This window comes from Thunnus thynnus, chromosome 7 (assembly GCF_963924715.1).
Source record: "Thunnus thynnus chromosome 7, fThuThy2.1, whole genome shotgun sequence".
Taxonomy (NCBI): Eukaryota; Metazoa; Chordata; class Actinopteri; order Scombriformes; family Scombridae; genus Thunnus; species Thunnus thynnus.
The window spans coordinates 23,757,706-23,781,317 of NC_089523.1; the positions used below are offsets into that span (position 1 = coordinate 23,757,706).

The 23,612-nt window shown below is 38.2% G+C and overlaps 1 protein-coding gene across 1 annotated transcript; it reads left to right on the forward strand.

Moving 5' to 3' along the window:
- The first annotated feature begins 9,729 nt into the window (after nucleotides 1-9,729).
- On the forward strand, nucleotides 9,730-17,852 carry LOC137186266 (Na(+)/citrate cotransporter-like). Its single transcript, XM_067595059.1, has 12 exons — nucleotides 9,730-9,920; nucleotides 11,022-11,150; nucleotides 11,240-11,376; nucleotides 11,637-11,857; nucleotides 11,958-12,138; nucleotides 12,223-12,345; nucleotides 12,481-12,693; nucleotides 12,819-12,925; nucleotides 13,016-13,137; nucleotides 13,659-13,820; nucleotides 15,439-15,576; nucleotides 16,244-17,852. The coding sequence occupies exons 1-12, from the start codon at nucleotides 9,822-9,824 to the stop codon at nucleotides 16,367-16,369; spliced, it is 1,758 nt and encodes a 585-aa protein (XP_067451160.1). The 5' UTR covers nucleotides 9,730-9,821; the 3' UTR covers nucleotides 16,370-17,852.
- Nucleotides 17,853-23,612: the final 5,760 nt, after the last annotated feature.

The following is a 23,612-nucleotide window of genomic DNA, read 5'->3' on the forward strand; positions in this document are numbered from 1 at the left end:
CATTATCTCTTTAAACAATCCTTTATTTACATTTAAGCCCTTTTAACATTAGTTTTAGTTTATTTTTTATGGCATAAGAGCAAACATGAAATTCTATGTTTTTTAAAACACCCCTTAGAAAAACTCAATTTTTGATCACTTTCTAATATAATTCAACTTTTCAGGGAGGCAGGAACTTCCCATCAAAACAACCTTAATCTCAATACCTCTTATTTCTCAATTTAAGAGTATATTAAGAATATATTAAGCTAACCTTGTGGTCTTTGTCAAAAAAGTAAAATATTATTTGATTATCTGAAATTTGCAAAAATAAATTCAGTACTGGTAATATATATATGATATAATATAGACAATCTGAAAAGTACATCACTTGATACTTTTTTTGTGAAAAAGAACAGGAACGAGTTCAGAATGTATAATTGGGGAAATAGCTCCATCTGTTGGTAAATAGCAGCATCAAAACATATGTAGATGTTAAATTGTAGCCTATAGACTTTATCATACATGTAATAGCAATAACAAACCTATTCACTTGTCAAATATAATATTTCATAAGATATTGTATCTGGTTATTTATACAATACGAAAACATTGAAAATTTCACTTAATTTTTGGCACCGGTTACGGAAACCGGGCAATAATTTACCGACTATTGACACGGAATGGGATCCATGCCAGTAATCCACAGGCTGTTGGTCCGGACTGGTTTTCCATGGCAAAAATTTGCAGAAGCAGCAGGAGAACACTCTTCGAGTACACTAACTAGACATTAACCTCGCCTTGGGCATTTTATTGCCATTAAACTGGACATTTTACCGTCACATCAGGACATTTTAACTGGGCATTTTCAGTGTCGCGTTGGGCATTTTACTGCCGTTAAATCAGACATTATACCGCATTTTACTGTTTTAACTCAAACCATGATCTTTCCCTAACCCTAACCAAGTGGTTTTTGTGCATAAATCTAACCAACTGTGTTAAATGAAACAATTTGAATTTGATCACATGATCGTGCGCAATCAATACCAATACCATCAATTTGAGTATGTAGTGCATTCCAACTGCATAGTATGTGTATGCAAGAAATGCTCGGATATATATTAGATTAGCAAGAATTTCTGAGTAGGCGGCGTGGGTTTACTGCAAGCCCCCAGGAACAGCATCAGGCTTTGAAGGCAATTTGACATAGAGGCCAAACAGAGGAATTACAAGTTCCAGGTCCAACAGGAGCCCAAAAAGCATTTCACACAATCATGGGAAAAGGAGCGGCTATACAACAGTAGATACATTTTTTGAGCGACACAACTCCTATTTAATGACTCATTTCACTATCAGTTAGCTGGAGGGCTAAACCGGAAGTTAGCCGGCGTGCAAAGTCTCTATTGAGCATGCTTTATGGGTGTTGGGCCCATAGAGCATGTGCAGTATGTTTTCATCCAGGTAATTTCTTTCTAATCGGAAGTGGCTTTTTTGGCCTGACTTTCAAAGGAATGAATGGAGCCCCGTCTCTGACGCTATATCCAGTGCTGTTTTTTTTTTAATTCTTTATTTTAGAGAACATATGTACGTTAACAGTATGTACACAGAATACTGTCCACACCAGGGGTACAAAGTGACAAGAAAAAAACCGAACGAACAAAAATATTAGAAAAAGTAATACAAATTCAAAATAATGTATCATCGGTCCATGAGAAATCGATCAAAAACATAACTAGTTTTAACTGCCTTCTTATTCTGTAGGCCTCTTATTGTGGTGTCATATTGATGCAGTTCTTGATAAAAATGTCCAATTTCTTCTTGTGACTGTGGAATTTTCCCAATAATAAAATTAACTGTACAAAAAAGTATCTTTTTCCTTCTCATACCTTCAAACTATGTGAAAATGTCTTTATCCTGAAATTGATTTGTTTGCTCATTTTTCCTTCTTGCTATTCATGCTGAACATCCACCCAAAATACTCTGGTATACATACTGTACAGTGAAAACAAATCACAGATTGTTTCTTCTTCTAGTCCACATAAATTGCAAGAATATTCAATATTATGTATAAACCTCTCTAATATTTTTTGCTGGATATATCTGATGCAACATTTAAAGGAAACCTCTTTATTACTAAGACAAAATTTGTGCCCAGCTAGCCAAATTTTCTGCCAATTAATTTCTTCATAAAGCGAAGCCCAAAAGAACCTTCCTGAGTTACAGCTTGTATGTAATTCCTGATGTATTTCTTTGAGCATTTATTCTTGGTAATGTCAACTTCTCGAAGGAATATACCATTATTGAATGGATCCATAATTGAAACCTAAATTACTGAACCTCTAGAAGAAGTTGCAGCACACCCCTTGGCAAAGCATCAAAAACCACTACATACTGCAGAGGAATTCATTATACTTTAGTAACTGCCCATCAGCATTAACAAGTTGTTTAACCAATACAACACCATTGTCAACCCATTTTTCATAACATAGTGATTAATTTCTATATTGAATATTCTTGTTGTTCCAATTGTAGTAATTAGTTGGTGAAAAAATATTTGTAAATCAGTTTCCAGGCCAGCAGAGCTTGTTTATGAAAATTTGATAACTTTACAGGTAATTTATCAATTTTGTGATCACATTTAAGCAGAAATTTAACTTAACCATTTAAATTAAAAACATATTTAGGGAAGGTGTTCCAAATGTTGTCTTTTTCTTTAATCAAATTAGTTCACTTGGAAAGTATTGTTTAAAGTTGCAATACATGACATTCAGCCACTAGATGTCGCACTACAGCACCAACATCTCAGACCGAAACAAATGTGTCGTCTACTCAATAAAGCTGAGAAAAAAGAAAGCCAACTCAGATCAAACTGTCAAACTAGGCATAGCTGATCAAATATGGATCAAGATTCTGTTACTGCATCGCCTACATATTTCAGTGTACTGTTTAGCTGTAATTTGAGAAGGTTTGTGACATGGCAGCCATCTTGGAGACAGACGTGGAGGACACAGAGGGACTCGCATGCACTAACATATATGTGCACATGCACTAACATGCATGCGCACATGCACTAACATGCTCGGATAACAACACATAGAGGTAGTGTGATTTCAATCACTGCTAAGGCCGCCATTTCTCGACTATATTCTTTCATAGCAAATTGTTGTTTGCTGACATCCAGTGAAGTTCAATGTCATTTACCGGACCTTTAACGTTTCAAAACTTAGTACCTCCATACCACCATTTCTTTTAAAGTTGTATAAGATATCTCTTCTTAAATAATGACATTTGTTCCTCCAAATGAACTTAAATAAAATCTTATCTAATTTTTTGTATATTTCAGTAGGCCTTTCCAATGATAAGGACACATAGGCAGATCTGGATATTCCCTCAGCTTTAGACAGCAAAACTCTACCATTCAATGAAAGATCTCTCATCAACCACATATTGAACTTTTTTGTTATTTGTTCAATTATAGCGCTGAAGTTTAAATTACTGCAAAGTTTTTCATTCTTATCAATGACAACGCCAAGGCATGTTCTTCACAGGGATACCATTCACTTCTGATACGTCTCATTCCTTGAGTGGTAATACAGATTTGTTCAAGTTCATTTTCAAACTTGACACAGCAAAAAATTCCTCAATCCATCCTATTGCTTTGATCACCTCATGTCTATTAGATAGAAATATTGTCGTATCATCTACCAGTTGGGATAATTTAATTCTCTATCTAAGGTCATTATACTTTGGAACTGACCTTTTTTAACATGTAAGACCATAACTTGCGTAACAAGAAGGAATACGAAGGGAGAGTAGATAACCTTGTCTTATCCCATGACAAATATCAAACCTAGAAGTCACTGTGTGCTGGCTTAACAGAGCTGTTGCATCCTTTATATAATATTTGACAGCTTTCAAAAATTGGTTCCCAAATCCAAAACAATTAATAACTTAAAACACAAATTGGTGGCTTATTGTGTCAAATGCTTTTTAAAATTAAGAAATGAAATAAAACTATTGTCCAATATATATTCATTTTAATTAATCATATCCAATATTAATCATATGTTATTACATATATTTCTTCATGGCATGAATCCAGATTGTTCTTCATCAATAACATCATCCAGTCCTGATTTTAACCTTTTAGCAAAGACTTTATTTAACAGACCAATTGGTCTCAAATTCTCAATGCTTAGTTTATCTTTTTTCAGTTTAGGGATCAATTTAATAAGACCTTGTATGGCTTCTTCAAACATGGGCAATAAAAATGGGGCTAATATCTCAATGAAGACTTTATAAAATTCACTTATCAACCCATCATTCCCAGGAGAAGAGAGCCAATTCATTTTTGTACCTCTGTAAAAGTAATTTCTGGTCGCAAACTGATTTAAAACTGTCATCAATGCCTTTGATGTCCTTTTCTATGTGTTTAAAAAACAAGAATTGTTAGCATACAACTTCTAATAGAAATTAGCTACATATTGCGAATTTTTTTCATCTTTTTTGTCTTCGAATGCTAGATTATTAATTTTAAGTTTACAGAAGAAAGATAGCTCATAGTTTCTCTTTTCTAAACCACTTCCTCCTAGACCTGACAAAGGCACCTATGGCCTTTTCCTCATATACTTTACCCAATTCGAGTTGTAGATATGACAGTTCTCTCAGCCCTTCTCCAGGCAAGCTTACTTTCTCCAATAGTCTTATCATTTTTGCAATTATTTGGGATTCTCTCTCTCTGTTTGCATTAGCAATCCTTTTCCCAAATGATAAAACTACATGTCTAATTTCATATTTCATTAATTCCATAATTTCATTTTCCATAATTGTTTAGTGAATTTGCTTGTCTCCAATATTTGTCAATTATTTTTTGGGTTTCATTCTTAAATGTTATTTCGTAATAGTATTTTATTTAATTTCCAGTAATCTCTAACAAAGTTATGTCTAATTGATCCCATATTGACCTTAATTGTAACAGCCTTATGATCTGTGAAAACTGTGGGTTGTATTAGCACTGAATCTACCTTATCTTCAATATCTGAAGAGACCAACCAAACGTCTATACAGGAATGCTGAGATCCATCCTTATTACTCAAAGTATATATCCATCGCTTTAAGTGTCTCCAGATGTCAATGAGGTCCATCCTACCACATATATTTTCTTATTCACTCATTACTCTATCCTTGGAAGGCCATCTATCCATGTTTTCATCCATCACTGTATTAAAATCTCCTCCCCATAAAACACTGAAGGGAATGTCGATGGGAACAGTTGATTAATTTTACTCTCTGTTGTTGAAAATATATTTGCATTGTTTTGCTTATTATTGGAGACATAGATATTTATAATAGTGAACTGAGAGTTGTCAATATCTACAAGAACAAATATCCATCTACCATTTGTATCTGTTAGGTGATTGATAATATGACCTTTAAACTTTCTCTGTGTAGCCACCCCTGCTGACCTATTAACTACCATAGGAAAACCACACATCTTTTCCCCACTGACTCATCCAGAATGACACATCTGCTTCTGAAGCATGAGTTTCTTGGATAAAATAAAAATCAGCACCTTTGCTTTGGCAACATAAGAATACACATTTTCTCTGTAACTGGTTTCTAATACCCCTGGCATGTACAGATAGAACAGAAATTGACATTAAAGAACAGACAAAAAAGTAGAGAACTGTTTCCTCTAAACTCTTAAACTCTCCTGGCAATTGCAGGCATCACTGCAGAAGTGTTGAATAGTTGGTTGCCTTATTAATACACTAAGTACTTCCTAAAGTTAAAGGCCAGATCTTAAACAGAATAGTCCAGCTTACCTAGGAGAACAATAGTACACTTATCTCCGTTCACTTTGCAGCTTTTCTCTCAGTCTATTTTACCTTCTTTCCCGTTTATAAATGCCTTATTCCCCATGAAGTAGCCTACTGTACAGGCCTTGTCTCCTCTCCTCCTTGCTGCCTCCACAGCTGGCCATAGACGACTGTGACTCTGTCAGCTGAAATCCTCTTTGTATTGGAGCCTGTTGTTCTTTAGGTAGTTGCTCTTCTTGGATCCTCTCCATAACATGTCTCTAGCTGTTCTGGACAGGAACCTGATGATTACTGGTCGCACTGACAGGTTGGATCCTCCGTCTTTAGGTTTACCGATTTTGTAGACAATATCTATTACAGCAACCCGTTCTCATTCCCAGTGCGTCAAATACCGCCGCTTTGTCACGCCCCTCGGCGTCTCACACTGACGCACAAGACACCCTTTAGCGTCTGTATGAGACGCACCGGGCTTTCAACTAATGTAAACTCATCCGCGTCATTATTAGACGCTCAAAGCAACAGCTCCGGGCGTCCATCCACTCCAACATTAACCCGACCCTTTGAGCATCAGTCAGTGAGCAGACCCGCTGCCCAGAAGTACTGTGCTCACTATCAATTCACATTTTAAGGTTTTCTTTTAATGATTTCATAATTTCTCAACACAAAACACGAAAGTGTCCTTGATAATTCAACAACAATATAGGTTAATGTTATGGGCTTCAGTTTTAATTATTTCTCTTTTGATTCGGATATATTAAGTGTTTTTTCTGCCAGTATACTGTTTTGTCAGTGAATTACAATGCCAGGCTATTTGACTGTCCTTTGATCAATGTGATTTATGTGAGAAAAGTGATTTATTTAACAAAAACAAGGTATGGAGTATGGATATCAGTGGAATCAGTAGTGTAAGGTGTGCACAAGGGATGAGATAGTGTGTGGCTGTTGTAAGGTGCATTTAGGAGAAGAACTGAGGAACTGCTGCCGTCTTCACACCACTGGACTTGTGCCTGCAAGAGAGAAGAGGGAGAAGGAGTGGGAAACAAAACCAGCAAAACCAAGGACAGGGTAGGAGTAACAGGACCTTGCTCTTATAGTCTGAGAACACCAGGCCCAGGTGTCAACAGGAGGCACTAATCAAAATACTGCCCAATAGTGAGATGCAAGGCATGGAAATACAAAGACACTGCTGCATAATAACAGCAGGTGTCATCACACTACCAAAGAAAGGGGGGGTTAGCTCTTCCAGTTCTTAAAGACTATTACAAGCCAGCCCAACTGCGGCCTTTAATAGGCTGGTGTATAAAGCTAGATGGAAAGAAACTGAGCAAACAATGGGGAAAGGAATACCAGTTAATGCAATGATTGTGATCCCAAACTATCCAACCAGCTTCTAGATAACGATAACCCATGGATTATTAGTTCACTTTAGATGTGGATAAAGAGTTCCATTTGAGGAAGACAGCAGAAATTTTAAAGTGGTTTGCATATGACCCAGGATTTACACCTATTAAAGATGTCAAAAGATTTAAAGATTGAACCTTTAGATTAGAGATTATGTCGGCAAAAAAATGGGAAAGGAGAAAATGAGCTACTCCAAATATTTACAAGAGCATATGAGGAAAGACCTATACTTGAGCCTTCAGCAATTTAAGACAATATATTCAAAATTAAAATAAAGTGGGAAACAGAGGATAATCTGATAATCACACAAAAGAATTGGGAAAAGTTATTTAGAAAACAGTGGAAAACAACAAGCTCTCCACCTTGGAGAGACTTTAGCTGCAAGAATGTTATTTCAGTACCCCTGCTGATTTAGCTTATAAATCAACAGTTAAAATCAATTTTCCTTAATAGAGGGTTTGCTTTTTTACCATTAACATTACAGCTCTGTTGCCAGTAATTTGGTCCAACTCCAATGCCAACATTCCCTGATATGTAGCTAACATTAGCTAGTTAGCTAACATTAGCTAGTTAGCTAACGTCGAATAGGATAGCTACCACACACACATGTTAAATGTTTTAACCACTAACTATATATCCTAACATAATATTTAGTCAACAGTTCATTGCATTAAAACTCATGAGATTTAAATGATGCTCATCAACATAATGCGACTTTCAGCTTTCATCTGCCATGTGCGGGAGTCACTTCCTCCTTCCTAAGGTCAAATGAATGAAGTAGGTCTATCCACAGGCGGGGCTGGACCTTCAGGGAGGGGCTGGACCAACGTCCAACTCCGCCTTCCTGCAGGCCGCAGCCACTACCTTCTCATTACAACCGTCTCAGACTAAGTGACAGTTAGCGCTGCTCGACAGATGTCCTGGACTTGTGATTTTGATGTTATCTTTTTTTTCAGGAACTCTGTATAAGCGGGCGTTATGTTGTTGGCTGTAATCTCATTGACTTTTTGTTTCATCTCAGTGTCTTTTTTCTGAGGCTGCTCACAATTGTCTTTTAGAGCCACATTTGGTTTTTTCAAGTCCACCACTTCTTGATGACAGTAATCCAGTGACCTTTTTAGACTGTGTATTTGAACTGTGTTGTAATGGACAGCCTTATCGTTTTGTCTGCTCTTTCATTTATCTTCTCAATGACAGCTGTGATTATGGTGTTTTTTTAACTCAGTGACCCATATTTCATTGTTTGAGGTTTTTCAGGGATGTGTTTTCTCTTTTTTGTCAACTCTAACCTTCTTAGTTTGATGTTTCACAGCATAAGAGTGAATCTCTTTTATGTTTTTTGTTTTTCTTTGATAACTATAATCTCCATATCTCTCCATATACCTTCATTCAAGTTGAAGGAACTCACCTTCACCTTTTAAGTTTTCCATTGTTGGCATTTGCAATTAGCTTAATGCTAGTCAATGCTAGCTCCGCTTCTTGGCGTTCGAGGCCTCATTCATTCCTGTGAAAGCTGCTCAGTGGTGCATGAAGCCAAAAAAGTTTGACTTCTTCCACATCTGTGGGGCCCATAGAGCAAACGCGCTAACGACTTCTGTCGGCCAAGCTGGCTACTTCAGGCTTAGCCTTGTGGCTAACTTGAATTGGGATAAAACAATTCCATCGTGAGGCTCTTCTAGACTTTCCAAATGTTATTGGACCGAAAGGATCAAATTCTGATGGTGAAATGAATCATTTCGAGGAGATTGTGATGCTTAAAAAATGTATCCACTGATTTACAGGTGTCTATTCACAATGTAAGTCTAAATCTCAATAGCATCATGTGACGTAATTACACGGTTTGGCCACTATGTCAAACTGGCTTCAAAGCCTGTCGCTGTTCCTGGGAACTTGTTTTATATACATCCATGGTTTACTGGACGTACTCAACTACCCTACAATGCATTGTGTCTCTTCAGACTGCAAAATGGTGAAGATGGGCCAGGCTAAACGCTGTTGTAATTTTTGCTGGACTGTTAACATGTCACTTTATTAAGTTTTAATATTTTTTCAGGTGAGAAAGTAACCATTTAGATTCCCAATATGTGGTCAGTTTATCCAAATGACACCTGTTTGGAAATTTGCTCTGATGTTTTAGCTTATTGTTTTAAGGTCTTCAGCTGATCAACAACTGTCAATATGACTTGGAAACTGCAAGTTAAACATCAAGTGCCTCAACTATTTATTATCTTATCATAAATAATAAATAGCTGATAAAATCTTGGTGGGACGCCATACACATGGCACAACATCATGAACCAGAAATTTTTATTTGGGAGGTTTGTGGACTATGTGAAAGAACTTTTGTTGATTCTAAGAATAATCAATCAATCAGCTCTTCTTGTTGTAATCCATAGAATATTTCTATGGCTCACAACTATATACCCTTTCTCTCTTCATTGTGATTTGTACCTCTCTTTCTCTCTCTCTCGCTTTCTCTCTCTCTCTCTCAGTCTCTCTCTCTCTCTCCTTTATTTGCTGTGGGACTCCCCTCCTCCCCCACCCTCCTCCTCCCCCTCTGAACTGAGCTTCAAAAGCGCGATCCATGGTGCAAAAGCTTCCTTTTCTCCGTTTTCCTTTAGGATGGCATTCTTCAAATATCTGCGCTCTGTTAAGAATGAGCTTATTCTCTTCTCGTCTCCTTTTCTCCTTCTTCCATTGCCTTTGGTGATCGCGACACCGGTATGTAACAGATTTGAATGAAACAATAGATTCATTTGAATTAAACTTTGCCTTCAGAGTGGCGAAATTTTGCTCTTGGTCATTTTAGCACAAGACAGTTGAAGTGTTGAATGGTGACTTTTAGTTTTTTTGCAACATATATCCTGCACCACTCAGAACTTCTTTAATTATGATTAAGTTAGTCTAATTAGGGGGGGAAATCACTTCATGTACATGCAGTTTTAATATATAAATTGACTAAATTCATCCGTAAATTCTGTGCTCCGGAAGATAATTTTTTGCCAGAAAATGCCGTTTTTAAATGAGTCTTATTTGCGCTGGATCTCTATTGCACCTGTTGATGCGGCACACAACTGCACAGCGCCCTTGGAGAAAAATGCATGAGAACTGTCCAGTGTTGCCTGAGGCTGGTGGATTTCTGTTATTTTAACTCCTTGTTGTTAACATGAAGGGTCATGTCCAGCGTGGGAACACAGAGTCAAAGGGTTCTGTCCACGTTGCCACCGCTACATGTGACATAGGGACATGCACACAGGCAACACGCATGTTATGATAAGCAGAGACTCCAATGTAAAGTAGCCATGAACAAGGACATAGGGTAGAGGTAGCCTGTGCCTACTATGAACAGAGGTGCTCTTTGGAGAGAAGAAGACTCAGACTGATAGAAGATTAAGTTTAGGATTCTTTGCTTGCTTGCAAAAACCAGAGAAAGGGGATTCTTTGAAAAGTTTTGATTTAAAGTGACCAAGGCTTTTTCTTTAAAGGTTTCAAAAGTCTTTATTACACAGGCTGCAGGGCAATAAATCATGAAAAATGAATGTCATATGATAATAATTTGAGGGATATTTATAGAGCTTAGAAGTATAATCTACATCTTTCAAATGTACAATCAGGTTACCAGAAATAATAGACTAACAAGTACACTTTGCCCTTTGAACTGTCATAACATCCCATTAAAAAATTATATAACAGTTATTGAATCTTGAGGCTGTTGTGCATTTTTTTCACACCATATGTGGCATCTTTCCATAAGGGACCTTGAACCATAAAAGAAAGTCCTTGTGTGCATTTTTCTGTATGTTTTTCCATGTTTTCATGCAGGAGGCAGAATGTGCCTATGTGATAATCCTGATGGCGGTGTACTGGTGCACAGAGGTCCTACCACTGGCTATAACAGCTCTGCTCCCAGCCCTCCTTTTCCCCTTGTTTGGCATCATGCAGTCAAAAGACGTAAGTGAAATTACAGCAGGAGTCTATCAAACTTTCTCAACTTTATCAGTCACACTTACCCTGTGTGAACTATGACCCTTCTGTTCCAGGTGTGCATGCAGTACCTAAAGGACACAAACATGTTGTTTGTGGGGGGGCTGATGGTGGCAGTAGCCGTGGAACACTGGAATCTGCACAAGCGCATCGCCCTGAGGGTGCTGCTATTTGTTGGTGTGCGCCCGGCACTGTGAGTGGCTCAGTTGCACGCCTCCACAGCAGATTCTCTGTTTGGCTTGTCATATTTTATGACCTTCATGTCTGAACCATATCTAATCACCTGTGATTTCGAAAACAGCTGTAGATAAGAAAACTATTTTCAAGTTTTTAATTCCGTCATAAAAGTCTTTCCCTCTTTTTGTTATTGATAGTTGTAAAACACTCAAGGCCCCCTCTTCCAACCGAAGGCCACTAACAGTATATGTTTTGTTTTTTTAATCTTCCTGGCAGGTTGATGTTGGGTTTCATGGGTGTGACAGCCTTCTTGTCCATGTGGATCAGTAACACAGCTACCACAGCCATGATGGTGCCTATTGTTCAAGCAGTGTTGGAACAGCTCAACAACAGTGACGCAGAGCTACCTCAGATCCTCAGCTCAGAGGAGCAGGTCCAGACATCAGAGACGGATAGCAAACTGCCTTCACAGACAGAGAAACAGAGTGAGGGACAAGGTTAGCTGTGATCATCTTTAAGAGACAGATTTTAGTATGATGCACAGCATTAAAAAACTATGTTGCTTGTAGATCCTCTCATTCCTGTCTCTGTCTGAAGGCCCAGTGATGGTGACTTTCTTGGATGCCACAGTGGAGGCTACAAGGCATAAGGAGGCAGCCGAAAGACGGAGAATGTGTAAAGGGATGACCCTTTGTGTTTGTTATGCTGCCAGCATCGGAGGCACTGCCACGCTAACAGGGACTGGTCCCAATCTGGTGCTCAAGGGCCAGATGAGCCAGTGAGTGTTTTGTTCTTTAGTAGTATTCCATTTTTTTAACCTTGTTCATCAAAATATTTTATTCCCATTTGTTGTTTTCCTTAGACTCTTTCCTCAAAATGGAGATGTGATTAACTTCGCCTCCTGGTTCGGCTTCGCCTTCCCTAACATGATCCTCATGCTCACACTGGCCTGGCTTTGGCTGCAGTTTGTCTTTGTGGGATTCAAGTGAGTTTGGTGATGGTTAAAGCCTAATTATAGTGACAGAGACTTGAATCGACATCAAGAAACTTTTACCGCATCAAGAATGTGATTGAGTGCAGAGGTGACACAAAGATTTTGTTTCCCTTGTGATGCCTTTAGTTTTAAGAAGACATGGGGCTGTGGAGCAGTGAAGACAGAGAAGGAGATTGCTGCCTATAATGTGATCCGTGAGCAGCATCGTCTGCTGGGGCCCATGTCCTTTGGAGAGATCAGCGTCTTGGGTCTCTTCACTCTGCTGGTCGTGTTGTGGTTCACAAGGGATCCAGGCTTTGTGGACGGCTGGGCAACAGATATCTTCAACTCCAGAGCAGAGTTTGTATACAAAACTACATCTGATTTCCACTCAAATTAACCTATTAATCTCTTATGAATTATTTGCTTTGAAGAAACTTTCATATAAGTGTGCATGTTCACTCCCTCACCTCTTCACCTCTTAGGTACGTGACAGATGCTACCGTGGCAGTCTTCATTGCCGTCCTCCTCTTTGTTCTGCCCTCAAAACCCCCACGTTTCTGTTCATGGAGGACTCAAAGCTTTGACACAGGTGAGCCATCATTCTGCTTGAATAAATTTCATTCAGTTATATCAGAGTTGCATTGATTTAACACTGATATTGAATTTATTGGATCTGTAGCACCTCATCAAACTGCTGGCCCAACTCCACCTCTACTCACCTGGAAAGTTGCCCAGAAGAAGTTACCATGGGGCATCGTGCTTCTTCTTGGAGGAGGTTTTGCCCTGGCCAAGGGAAGTGAAGTAAGTGGCAGTGACAGTCATAATGTTAATGGGACATTACGCTAAGAGCTTACACATAATGTGGTGTGAATTCTAATGTCTGTGGAGTGGAGAGTGTGGTGGTGGCTTCATGGTTATGTGTGTTTAAATCTTTTCATGAAATCAAACCCCACTTTTGTTACAATTCAATCAAGTGCCATTCCCACACTTGATTCAAATCCTATATACAAGGGATTCACATGTAATGAGGAGCATATGTAATCCAAAGTTACTTTTTTTAATTTAGCTTTACGGTTTTCTGTTTACTCTCCTAACACCAAATCAGAGTTGTGCTAGGTTATTGCCAATGCAAACCAAACATTTCCTACCGATGCTAGTTCAAATTATTCTATTCTGAATTTTATGCTTTAAATACCACTGAGTTACACTGTGTAATCATGGTAAATGAGCAAATGTTAACTCAGCTGTACAGATAAAGACTGCAGACATTTCCAGGAAAAGGTTTTACCCTGTATATGTTTATGTTATATATATCTTTTTAGGAATCAGGACTCTCGAAGTGGATGGGAGATCAAATGACACCCCTACAGAGCATCCCTCCCTGGGCAATTGCTATCGTCCTATGCCTGCTGATTGCTACCTTCACAGAGTGCACTAGTAATGTAGCCACTGCGACGCTCTTCCTACCGGTCTTAGCCTCAATGGTAAGAGTTCTTAGAGAGAAAGTGAAATGTGTTTGATGAAAGAAAGAAGCAGCATGTTAGACTGCAGGTGACAGACAATCATGTTTGGCAGCTGTGGTTCAGTGAGGTGAAGTGCCTCCTAGTGTACTGTATTTCCTCAAATAATAGATAGCAGTCAATTAAAAGCTGGGTCTCTGATAATGGCTGGGGGCGTGGCCGACACAAACAAATAAAGGCTGGCTCCAAAAACAGGCCAGGGAAAAAAAATGGTGGATAAACTCCTGTTGCCTGTTATAAAATGTGCATACCAGTTAAATATAAATAGTAGTTACCATCGATGAGCATGCTACCCCCATGCTACAGCTAAGTGGTGAACTGCCAACACATTCCGGATGGAACTCAAGTGCTAGAATTATTGTTTTGCATATCAGCCTAAGTGGATTGCTGGTAACGTTGTAACAAAAATTTAACAGAGCAAATTGAAGCAGATCAGAAACAAGGAGGCTTTGTACTAAAATATGAGCAAATATACTTTTCAAACAGAGGGAATTAGAAATAGAGGCCTACTTCTAATATAAGCCTCCAGTAAGCACCAGTGGTACCCTCTGCAGTTGAAGTAAATAAAGGCTCCGGCCACTATTTTAGGAATTACGGTAATTTCTTTTGAACGGATCTCCCCAATTGGAGTCCAGCATTGAAACTACTCCCAGTGGAAGCCGGCCTATTTTCCCTTATTTGGTTACCCATCTAGTTGGTCATTCAGGCTGAATATGTTTGTCCCCTTCCCCGGGCCCCTCCTCCCATTAGGAACCTGCCAAACACACCAATTCAGCACAGTGCCTTGTAATGCTGCCCACCCCATTGCAGCTGAAGAATGGCATTACTGTGCATGCTAGTCAAGAGAACGCCAGAGCTGGGTTGTGAAAGACTGTGCCAAGCTCGGGTATTCAGACAGATATTTATTAAGGGCGATTCCAAGTGGCACACAAGGGTGTCCAACTCTCATTTGAAAACAGTATAGAAAGAGAAGGGAGAGACAGAAAAGAGCATCTGATCAGTTACATGCAGCTGAAAGTGGGGACATGACACTTGTGGCAGTCATGGCTTGTGGCATGTCACTTCATTTGTCATTCTGTCAATCGTTGAATATTTAGCATTTGATTTAAACAAAAAACATCAGACAATAGAAAACACTTTCATCATGGTAACCTGATATACAGCCAATAGTTTAAATAAGACTAACTATAAAGTCCCAGTCTTTTCACCCTTTGTTTATTTTGAGAACCAAAAATTACTGTGCACTTGTAAGATACTGTGCTGTGGGATATGTAATTCAGACAGAAATTCCACAGAGTAATGTTTTCTGCATCTTAGTAGTCTGCCATTATCGTTACACATGTAGTACTTTTCTATTTTAGATATCATGACTCAGCCCCAAGCTTGCAGGAATTGCATCTTAATTACACCCACTTAATGAGAGTTTTCACTCCGCACAGAATTGCACACATTTCACTCTGAGTTATGAGTCAATGATTACGGTTGCAGAAAAATAGCCAGATAGAGGAGTGGAGGCTTTTGTCATCAAGGGTGTGTTCATCCCTGTCTCAGACTGCTGATGCTCTCTGTGTGATTCTTCCAGTCCCAGTCCATTGGAATCAATCCATTATACGTCATGGTGCCTTGTACTCTGAGTGCCTCTTTCGCCTTCATGCTGCCTGTTGCTACGCCTCCAAATGCCATCGTCTTCTCTTATGGATACCTCAAGGTTGCTGACATGGTGAGTATGGCAGTGGCTTCCTGTGTTTATTCAGTAAATTATACGTTGAACATGCAAAGCTGTTACTTTATGGCCACTATTAGACAGCTAAATTCATGTGTTCACAGTCGCTTGTGGTTGCGACCTGAAACTGTTAAAGGAATAGTTTTGAGAAACACACCTATTACTGCTGAGTGTTAGATGAGAAGAAGATGAGAAGATTGATACCACTCTCATGTTTGTATGGTGAATGAGAAGCTACCAAAAGCAGCCACTTAGCTTAGCTTAGCATAAAGAAAAACAGCTAGCCTGGCTCTGTCAAAGGTAACAAAATCCACATACTAGCACCAAAAAGCAAAGCATAGAAACCGTCCCGTAAAACCACATCTTGTTGTTTGTACACTTTGTTTTTTGTACTGATAAAACAAATGAGATATAACATGTTAACTTTAGAGGTGCTGGTAGGTGGATTTTCTGACTTTTGGACAGCCAAACTAGCTGTTTAAATACCACTGAGTTATGAGTCAACATTTTGATGATGAATACACTGAATACACTATTACAATATAGTATTTCAACATTTGAGGAAATTAAATGTTTCCCAAATTTCAACATTTTGGGAAACATAAGGTCTCCCAAAATGTTGACACACTGTTTCAAGATCACTGCTATTCCTCTTCTCCATCAGGCCAGTACAGGAATCATCATGAACATCATTGGCATCCTTTGCATCACACTGGCCATCAACAGCTGGGGTAAGGCCATGTTTGACCTAGACTCCTTCCCTGCCTGGGCCAACGTCACCGGGGTGTGAGCCTGGTTCTGCCTTAAGAGGTGATCCACGCACACCCTGCCCTCCCTCTCCACAGGTGCCAATCTAAGACCTCTGGTCAGAGTGACAGCACAGGACGACACGGTGGACCGCCTGTGTACAAGTGCTGCTAGGATGCAAGTCTCACAAGGCTTGTTTTCATTGACCATTGAGTCTTATGCTTGTGACAGAAAGTGGTGATGAATATGACTGAGAATAGAAGAAATGGTTGGAGGGTGAAATTACTTAACTTTCTATTTACATTATACCATAATGATGTTGAAAAAGACCCCTCATGGCCAAAAAACAATATGACAGAAATCACATACTCACAGTATTCATGTCCTTAATGAAAAAGAGACCGTTATCCTCCTAGGCAGATAAAACTAGAAACACCATTCAAATCAGGTCTCATTATGAAAAAGGAAATCAAAGGAAGAGCTGTTGATAAGTTTTAAGTTATTAGAAGCATTATGCATAGTCACAGGTAGCCACATTCAAATAGCAATAAGCCACACTGTATAATATAGCACTATTAAGCAGTTGTAGAACATAACTACTCAAATAATGTACGTTAGGGCATTTTTAGGTACTTGTGATTTACTTGAATAATTTAATTTATGCTACTTTAAACTTTTACTCTATTATATTTCAGAGCAAAATGTTGTACTTTCTACTTTACTGCATTTATTTGACAGCTGTAGTTATTAGTTGCGTTTAAGACTAAGAATTTATATAGAAATCCAATGATGAGTTTGTAAAATATGATGTATTGTTGTAGATTAAACTACCCAACAGTATCTAAAGCTGTTAAAATAAGCCCCACCTCAACCAGATACAACTTAAATGTTAATACTTTAATAATAATAATAATAATTCAATAAAAGTATTACATATAATACTGACTATAATACTGTTCTTTTGCTTTTGACACATTTTTATGTCAATACTTCTGTACTTTCACTAATTCAGTGCAAGACTTTTACTTGCAAATAAAAATTGTCGTTTTGCTACTTCTACGTAAGTAAAACACCTGACGTTTTGTATGCACATTTGACAAACTAGATTCTGTTAGTTGGGTCAGCTGTTTTCACATTTAAAGATAATGGGCTAATTTGTACAGTACAGAAGAGAAATGACTCCAAATAAACATGTACTTTTGCCCCCATGCATCCAAATTGAGCCCTGCTTTGACCTACATATGAGGGGATACAGTGCTTCCAGCATCAGTTGAACTTTGAAATGTATCGTCACAGAGTAAGAAACCTATATGTGCCTTGTGCAAACATACTGACTTATTGTACTGTAAACCCATTTTCAATATTTTAGTCAATACAGGATGTGCTGACATTGTGCAGTGTCTCACTGCAATAATGAATTCTGTCTGCAGTTGCAATAAAGTTGTATTTAAGAATCAATGTATATATTTTTTCTTCTGACTTTTGCACACGTTAAATTGGGAAAATAATAAATGAACTCTTGTTGGCCTACATGAAAAATAAAAAACTTTTTAAATGTAAGTTAGTTTTATTGTTTCTTTTTTTATTACATTGCCTCTGCATACAATAGTTTACCTACACTGGAAAAACACATCATATAATGGACCAGATATAGTATAGTCATGGTCTGCGTGCTTTTAAAATACTTAATACTTAAAATTTTAACTGCTGATTCAGTAGCAGTAAGATTTTAACTTAGCAATAAGTTAAAAAAAACTTACTATAATTTATTTTACAGTAGCTTTTTACAGTAAGTTTACTGTGTTTATATTTACAGTAGCAATGTTGTAACTGTAAAATAAAACCCAGTAATTTAATGATACTGTATTTAAAGTCACAGTAAGGAAATCGTGCCTGTAAAATGAAACACAGCAATATAATGATAGTGTGTCTACAGTGATTGTAGCTGTCATGGATGCTGGTGAGGAAAAATCTTTTGACTGAAGTTTTTTCTACTTGTGTCCAGGTTGTGCGGCAGAGCTGCACAGCAACGGGTGCCAAAGGCATGAAGTCACCTAGGGGGGTCCAGGGGCATGCCACCAATGTTTTTTTTTTAACAGTGCAATTTGGTGCATTATGGCCACGATTTTCAGCCCTGGCAAAGGCACTTCTTTATGCATAAGTATAAAATGAAAAAGTATGTTACTAGTGATGAAGGAGTCCTATTTCTCTCCTTACTGAACAAAAAACTTGTAGGCCTTTACTTATTTAAACTATCCAATTATTTTACATCAGTCAGTAAAAGAAAAAAAGTTAAAATTCTTGTCACTTTCATATTAATATTTGTGACTGCACACTGACAATCACTACTCCTATTGATACTCCTTATCAGTTCAGTTATCAGTTCGATACTCTTATTGATTTGTCTCAGTCAGCAGCTGGGTTCACAAGAATCTTCCAGATTTTATATATAGATATACGTGACAAACTAAGCTAAGCAGTTATATCACAGAAATATCACTTTTTTTTACATGTTCATGCTTGTTGAACAGTTGTATTGATAAAGTATTGGCTTTTTACTCACTAAGGTTTTATTGCACTTACAGTAACAAGTGTAGTTGTTGTCAGCTCGAGTAATCTTCACTTCACCTGTGTTCTGCTGTCCGCTAACTTCGCTCCGTGTGTTCACGTTTGTGTGTGTATGTGGAGGAGCAGAGGAGAGGCTTCACCGTGATAACACCAAAACATTCAAAAGTACCAATAAAAGAACTGGTAACATTGGCGCTTATCAGTACTAAAGTCTTTACTACTTTAACCCCAGGGCTGATTTAATACCAGGTTTCAGTAGCCATCCCTACAGAGAAACAAGTGCACATTAACTAAAACTGCCATACATTTGATTATTTTGGGGAAAATAATACATATAAATTGATGCATATACAACCACAGGAAACTGGATCAAGTGTTGATGTCTGGAACAACGAGCGTCACTTTCCCTTGCTGTTTAATCGTATACAAAGCAGAAAAGCTTTGTGAAGCAGAAATGAGGTGGTGGAGTAAAATCTTTTTTGAGCTGCCATCTGGCTTATGTGATGTAATTTGGAGCCAGAGTCTGCGCAGTAGAGTAGGGCGGCAGGATGATGGCCCGTGCCCCCCCCCCCCAGCTATAACCTGCCTGACAGAGGTTTGAGAGCAGCTGTCACAGCTGTCAATCATGATGTCACACCCCCTTTTTATATTGTCAAATAACAAATTAAAAACAAACTTATAAGAAAAATGAACACTTGGACATACATCAGCATGATAAGAACTGCCTAAAATGACAGAAACCATCTTGAGGAATAATTTATTTGACGTGAACTTTAATATTTTTGTTTGGCTCATGTCCTATCTGCTAACATGGAAGGGGCGGGACCTATACTGTCCTTATGACATATACTGCAGCCAGCCATCAGGGGGCGATCGAAATGTTATGGCTTCAATTTTGGGGAGCTGTCATGACATCCATACAGTCAATGCTTTGAATGCAGAAGATACAAAGCTAACATCTTTAATGTTAAGGCATGCTGACAAGTTAGAATAGTAAGCTGTTTCAGTTAACTACAATGCAGTCAGGTTTAATTATGGATTTCTTTTAGCTTGCAGATCACTAGCTAACAAAAATAATGTTAGCACAATTACATTATCCATCTATGATACTGTCTGACATCTTTACACTGAGCAAAAACAGGCAAGAACACTTAAAAAGAAAATCTTTGTAATCCAAAAAGCTGTCAAGTCCCAAACTGGCTGCAGTAAAGAACTTTTGGCACCTAGACTGACTCTGCGAAGGGATCGCGTGAAGCATTTCTTTGGCTCAACCAATCAGCTCAAAACTTCACAGATAGCCTGTCATGACATGATAAACACTGAGACAAATTTAAAAACTGAAAGTAAAAGCCTGCAGAAGAATGAAGAAACAAGTCTATCTTTAAGTATCTGAATTCATGGGAAAAAATAATTATTACAGACTAATGTCTAAATTCTTTAATTCACACCATGAATTTGAGGGGTTTATTTGAAAGTATTACAAAATAATCTTCAAATTAGTGATTAGGGAAAACACAGCAGCTACCTTAACTACAGTAACATAATGGTTACTGTGATTTTATAGAGTAGTGAGATTATTACTGTGATTTTGTACAGTAACATAATGGTGTCTGCAGTAGTATGAATATTACTGTGATTTTCTTCAGTAGTATAATGATTTCTGCAGTAGTGTGAATATTATTGTGATTTTCTACAGTAGTATAACTGTGATTTTGTACAGTAATGTTATGGTTTCTGCAGTAGTATGAATATTACTGTGATTTTCTACAGTAGTATAATGGTTACTGTTTCTACAGTAACATCATAGTTTCTGCCATAGTATGACTATTACTGGTTGCATGGATAAGTCAGAGAACAGTATCATAGAGGCTTTAACCAGCCCTAGGAAGAGCTGTTCTCGGTACTCATCCAGGCTCAGGAAACACAGGTCTACATATGTATTGTTTTTGAAATTAAATGATGAATTGTTGTGGTTTTATCTTTTATGTCTGTTTTTTAAAAAATATATATTTTTTATATACATATATTTATATATAGACTGCAGGTGAAACCCGCAGAGTAGCTCTCAGACGTGCAGTACGTCCAGATCGACAGAGGAAGTGGGGATCTACGTCTGCTTCTTTAGAGGAGCGACAGACGACATACTGCCCAAGATGGTATCGGTATCCACTGGTATATATATACACATATATATGTATATATATTGTATATATATGTACATATATATATATGTATGTTATGGACCCTCTTGTGAGTCTGAAATAAAGTTTGAATTCAATTGAATTACTGTGATTTTCTACACACTCTACAAAGTGTTGATTACTGTGTTTTTAGGCCTAATACACAGTGCTACACTGTAAAAATATTCACAGCAATTAACTTTGCAGAAGCTGATAAATGACTGTGGATTTCACAGCCATTTTTACACTGTGCATTTTAAAGTGCACAGGTGCTTATAGTGCCTCTTGCTTAGTGACCTCTTGTCTCATGCATAAAGCTGATATAATCCCATAAACACAGTGTGGGAAGCCACAGTATTCCTTGACTGAAAGGCCACACCTAATGTATGCAAGCAAGAGCTCTGTCTCATTGTCCTCTTGCCGAGACACTGCGTTAGCCAAGGGTCAAGGTAGTTATAAATGTCCAGTCTGTCTTGCGTCATAAACACTATGAGCTCAAAGGAGACATTTCCAAAGAGATCCCTTATAGCCCAAAAAGTCTCTATCACCATGATGAGAATGATTTTTTACAGGCAGGACATAAGATTGGCAGACACTCCAAATAGTTAATCATAAGACAGCATATCTATGGCAATAAACAGCACCAAAGACATGTTGGTGGTGTCGTGCAACAGAGGAAAACATGTCACATTGCAGCAAAGCTAGCTGGGAAATGAAAGGATCACATCAAAAGTCTGACCTCAGTTCTTCTGTTGGACAATTAAAATGTTAGACGGTTTAAAAGTGGTTAACAAGCGGTTGGGTGCATAAAGCAGTTCAGATCACTATGATCTCGGGTCCCACTGAGGAAAAAAAGCTTATGTAATTACAGTGCCTTTCTCTCCCTTTGCTGCCTCTCCGACACCCACTCATTATCCAATTGAAACACATCCTCATGTATCATAGCTTCCATTATTGGCTATATATACATGTAAGGCTTCAGTATGAAACTGAACCTGCAAGCCAGTCTCTTTGTTGGGGTTTCATGCAATTGACTGCACACACAAAGACCTCTGGTGAACCCAGAAACACATTTCTATTAACTCATTATAAACTAGGCCTTCTGTTTGCAGAGTAAGCAAGTAGCAAGCTTAATAAGTGACTACAGTCAAAATATGCCATCATTTGGGATTCAAGAAAAACTTCAAGGCACACAGGTCAAAGAGCATATTTTGTGTCTAGTCCACCTGTTGCATCTTAGAGTATTTTGTGGATGAGGAGGCTTTTAAAGCAAGTATTGGCCTTCCACCTACTCTGTATCAGTTCCACATAAGGACAATATGTTGCCTGTCTGATACAATCAGCCCTTCCTGGCACTGTGTATAGAGATGGTTTCAGTTAGCAATTCGAGTATCCAATTAAACTGTGGACAAGAGTCATGCCAAAAGCTAAGAGAGCCAAAAGTAGACAGAGGGCTTTTCATTGCATTCTTTCATCATTCAAAACTAAAACTGGCCTTACAATCATTTCCTTGGTGGGATCATACAGGTATGTAAGTCATTACACTTTCATTACCTACAAGTGACCAAGAATATTTTCTGTATCACAGAGTGTCAGATTTGCATAGAACATGAACACACAAAGCTACAGCCAGCAGCAGTCAGCCTACCTTAGCATAAGGAGTAGAAATAGCTAGTCTGGCTCTGTCCAAAGAGAAAAAAAAAAATCCACCTACCAACACCTCTAAAGCTCACGAATGAATACATGGTGCTGATAGGCAGATTTTTTTTTTCTTTGTAAATCACAGGGCCAAGACTAGGTAGCTGTTTCCACCTGCTTTCAGTCTCTATGCTAAGCTAATTGGTGACTGGTTAAAGCATCAGCATTGGTGCACAGACATGAGAGTGGTGTTGATCTTTCCATTGAACTCTAAGCAAATAAGCATATTTCCCAAAATGTCAACATATTCCTTAAAGAGACCTCTTAAGCTGAGAGGGTAGGTCAGTTTTGTAGTAATGTATATACAAGGCCTCCTAGGCCTCCAGAAGTCTCGGTTTAACTTAGTGGTTAGTTATTTTTTGATGAACTGTAATTGTACTTGGAAATATGTGGAGATGTACTACTAAACACATGATCCATTGACATGATAAGGGCCTAAAGTGGATCTTGTGCCCCTGTGGTAAAATTGAGTTTGACTGTTCAGTTGATATTATGCTTTTTCACTGCATATTTCTAAATAATTTTGTTTTTAGTTACCTCACAACAAACCTATGGGCATGTAATATCCCACTTTACCATACAGCTTGCACAGAAAGGAGGAGGCATTTAAGCTTAATAGTAGCCCAGAAGCTCTGTTTTTTCATTCAATGACCAATCGAAATGGAGCAGTCATCCTGAAAGAATGCACTCCCATCCCAACAGAGATGCTGCATTACAGAAGCTTACGCAGTGTCTTACAAACACTTTGTGTTTACTGCAGTTTACTGTGTCAAGTAGATATACAGTATGTCTTGCCAGGAAAAGTTCCCAGAACCCTTTACCTTAGGGAGCCTTTCCCTT

Coding starts and splice junctions, on each gene's coding strand:
- LOC137186266 (XM_067595059.1), top strand. CDS start 9,822: ATGGCATTCTTCAAATATCTGCGCTCTGTTAAGAATGAGCTTATTCTC. Junction 12,346..12,480: donor TTTGTCTTTGTGGGATTCAA/GTGAGTTTGGTG, acceptor TGATGCCTTTAG/TTTTAAGAAGACATGGGGCT. Junction 13,138..13,658: donor CCCTGGCCAAGGGAAGTGAA/GTAAGTGGCAGT, acceptor ATATCTTTTTAG/GAATCAGGACTCTCGAAGTG.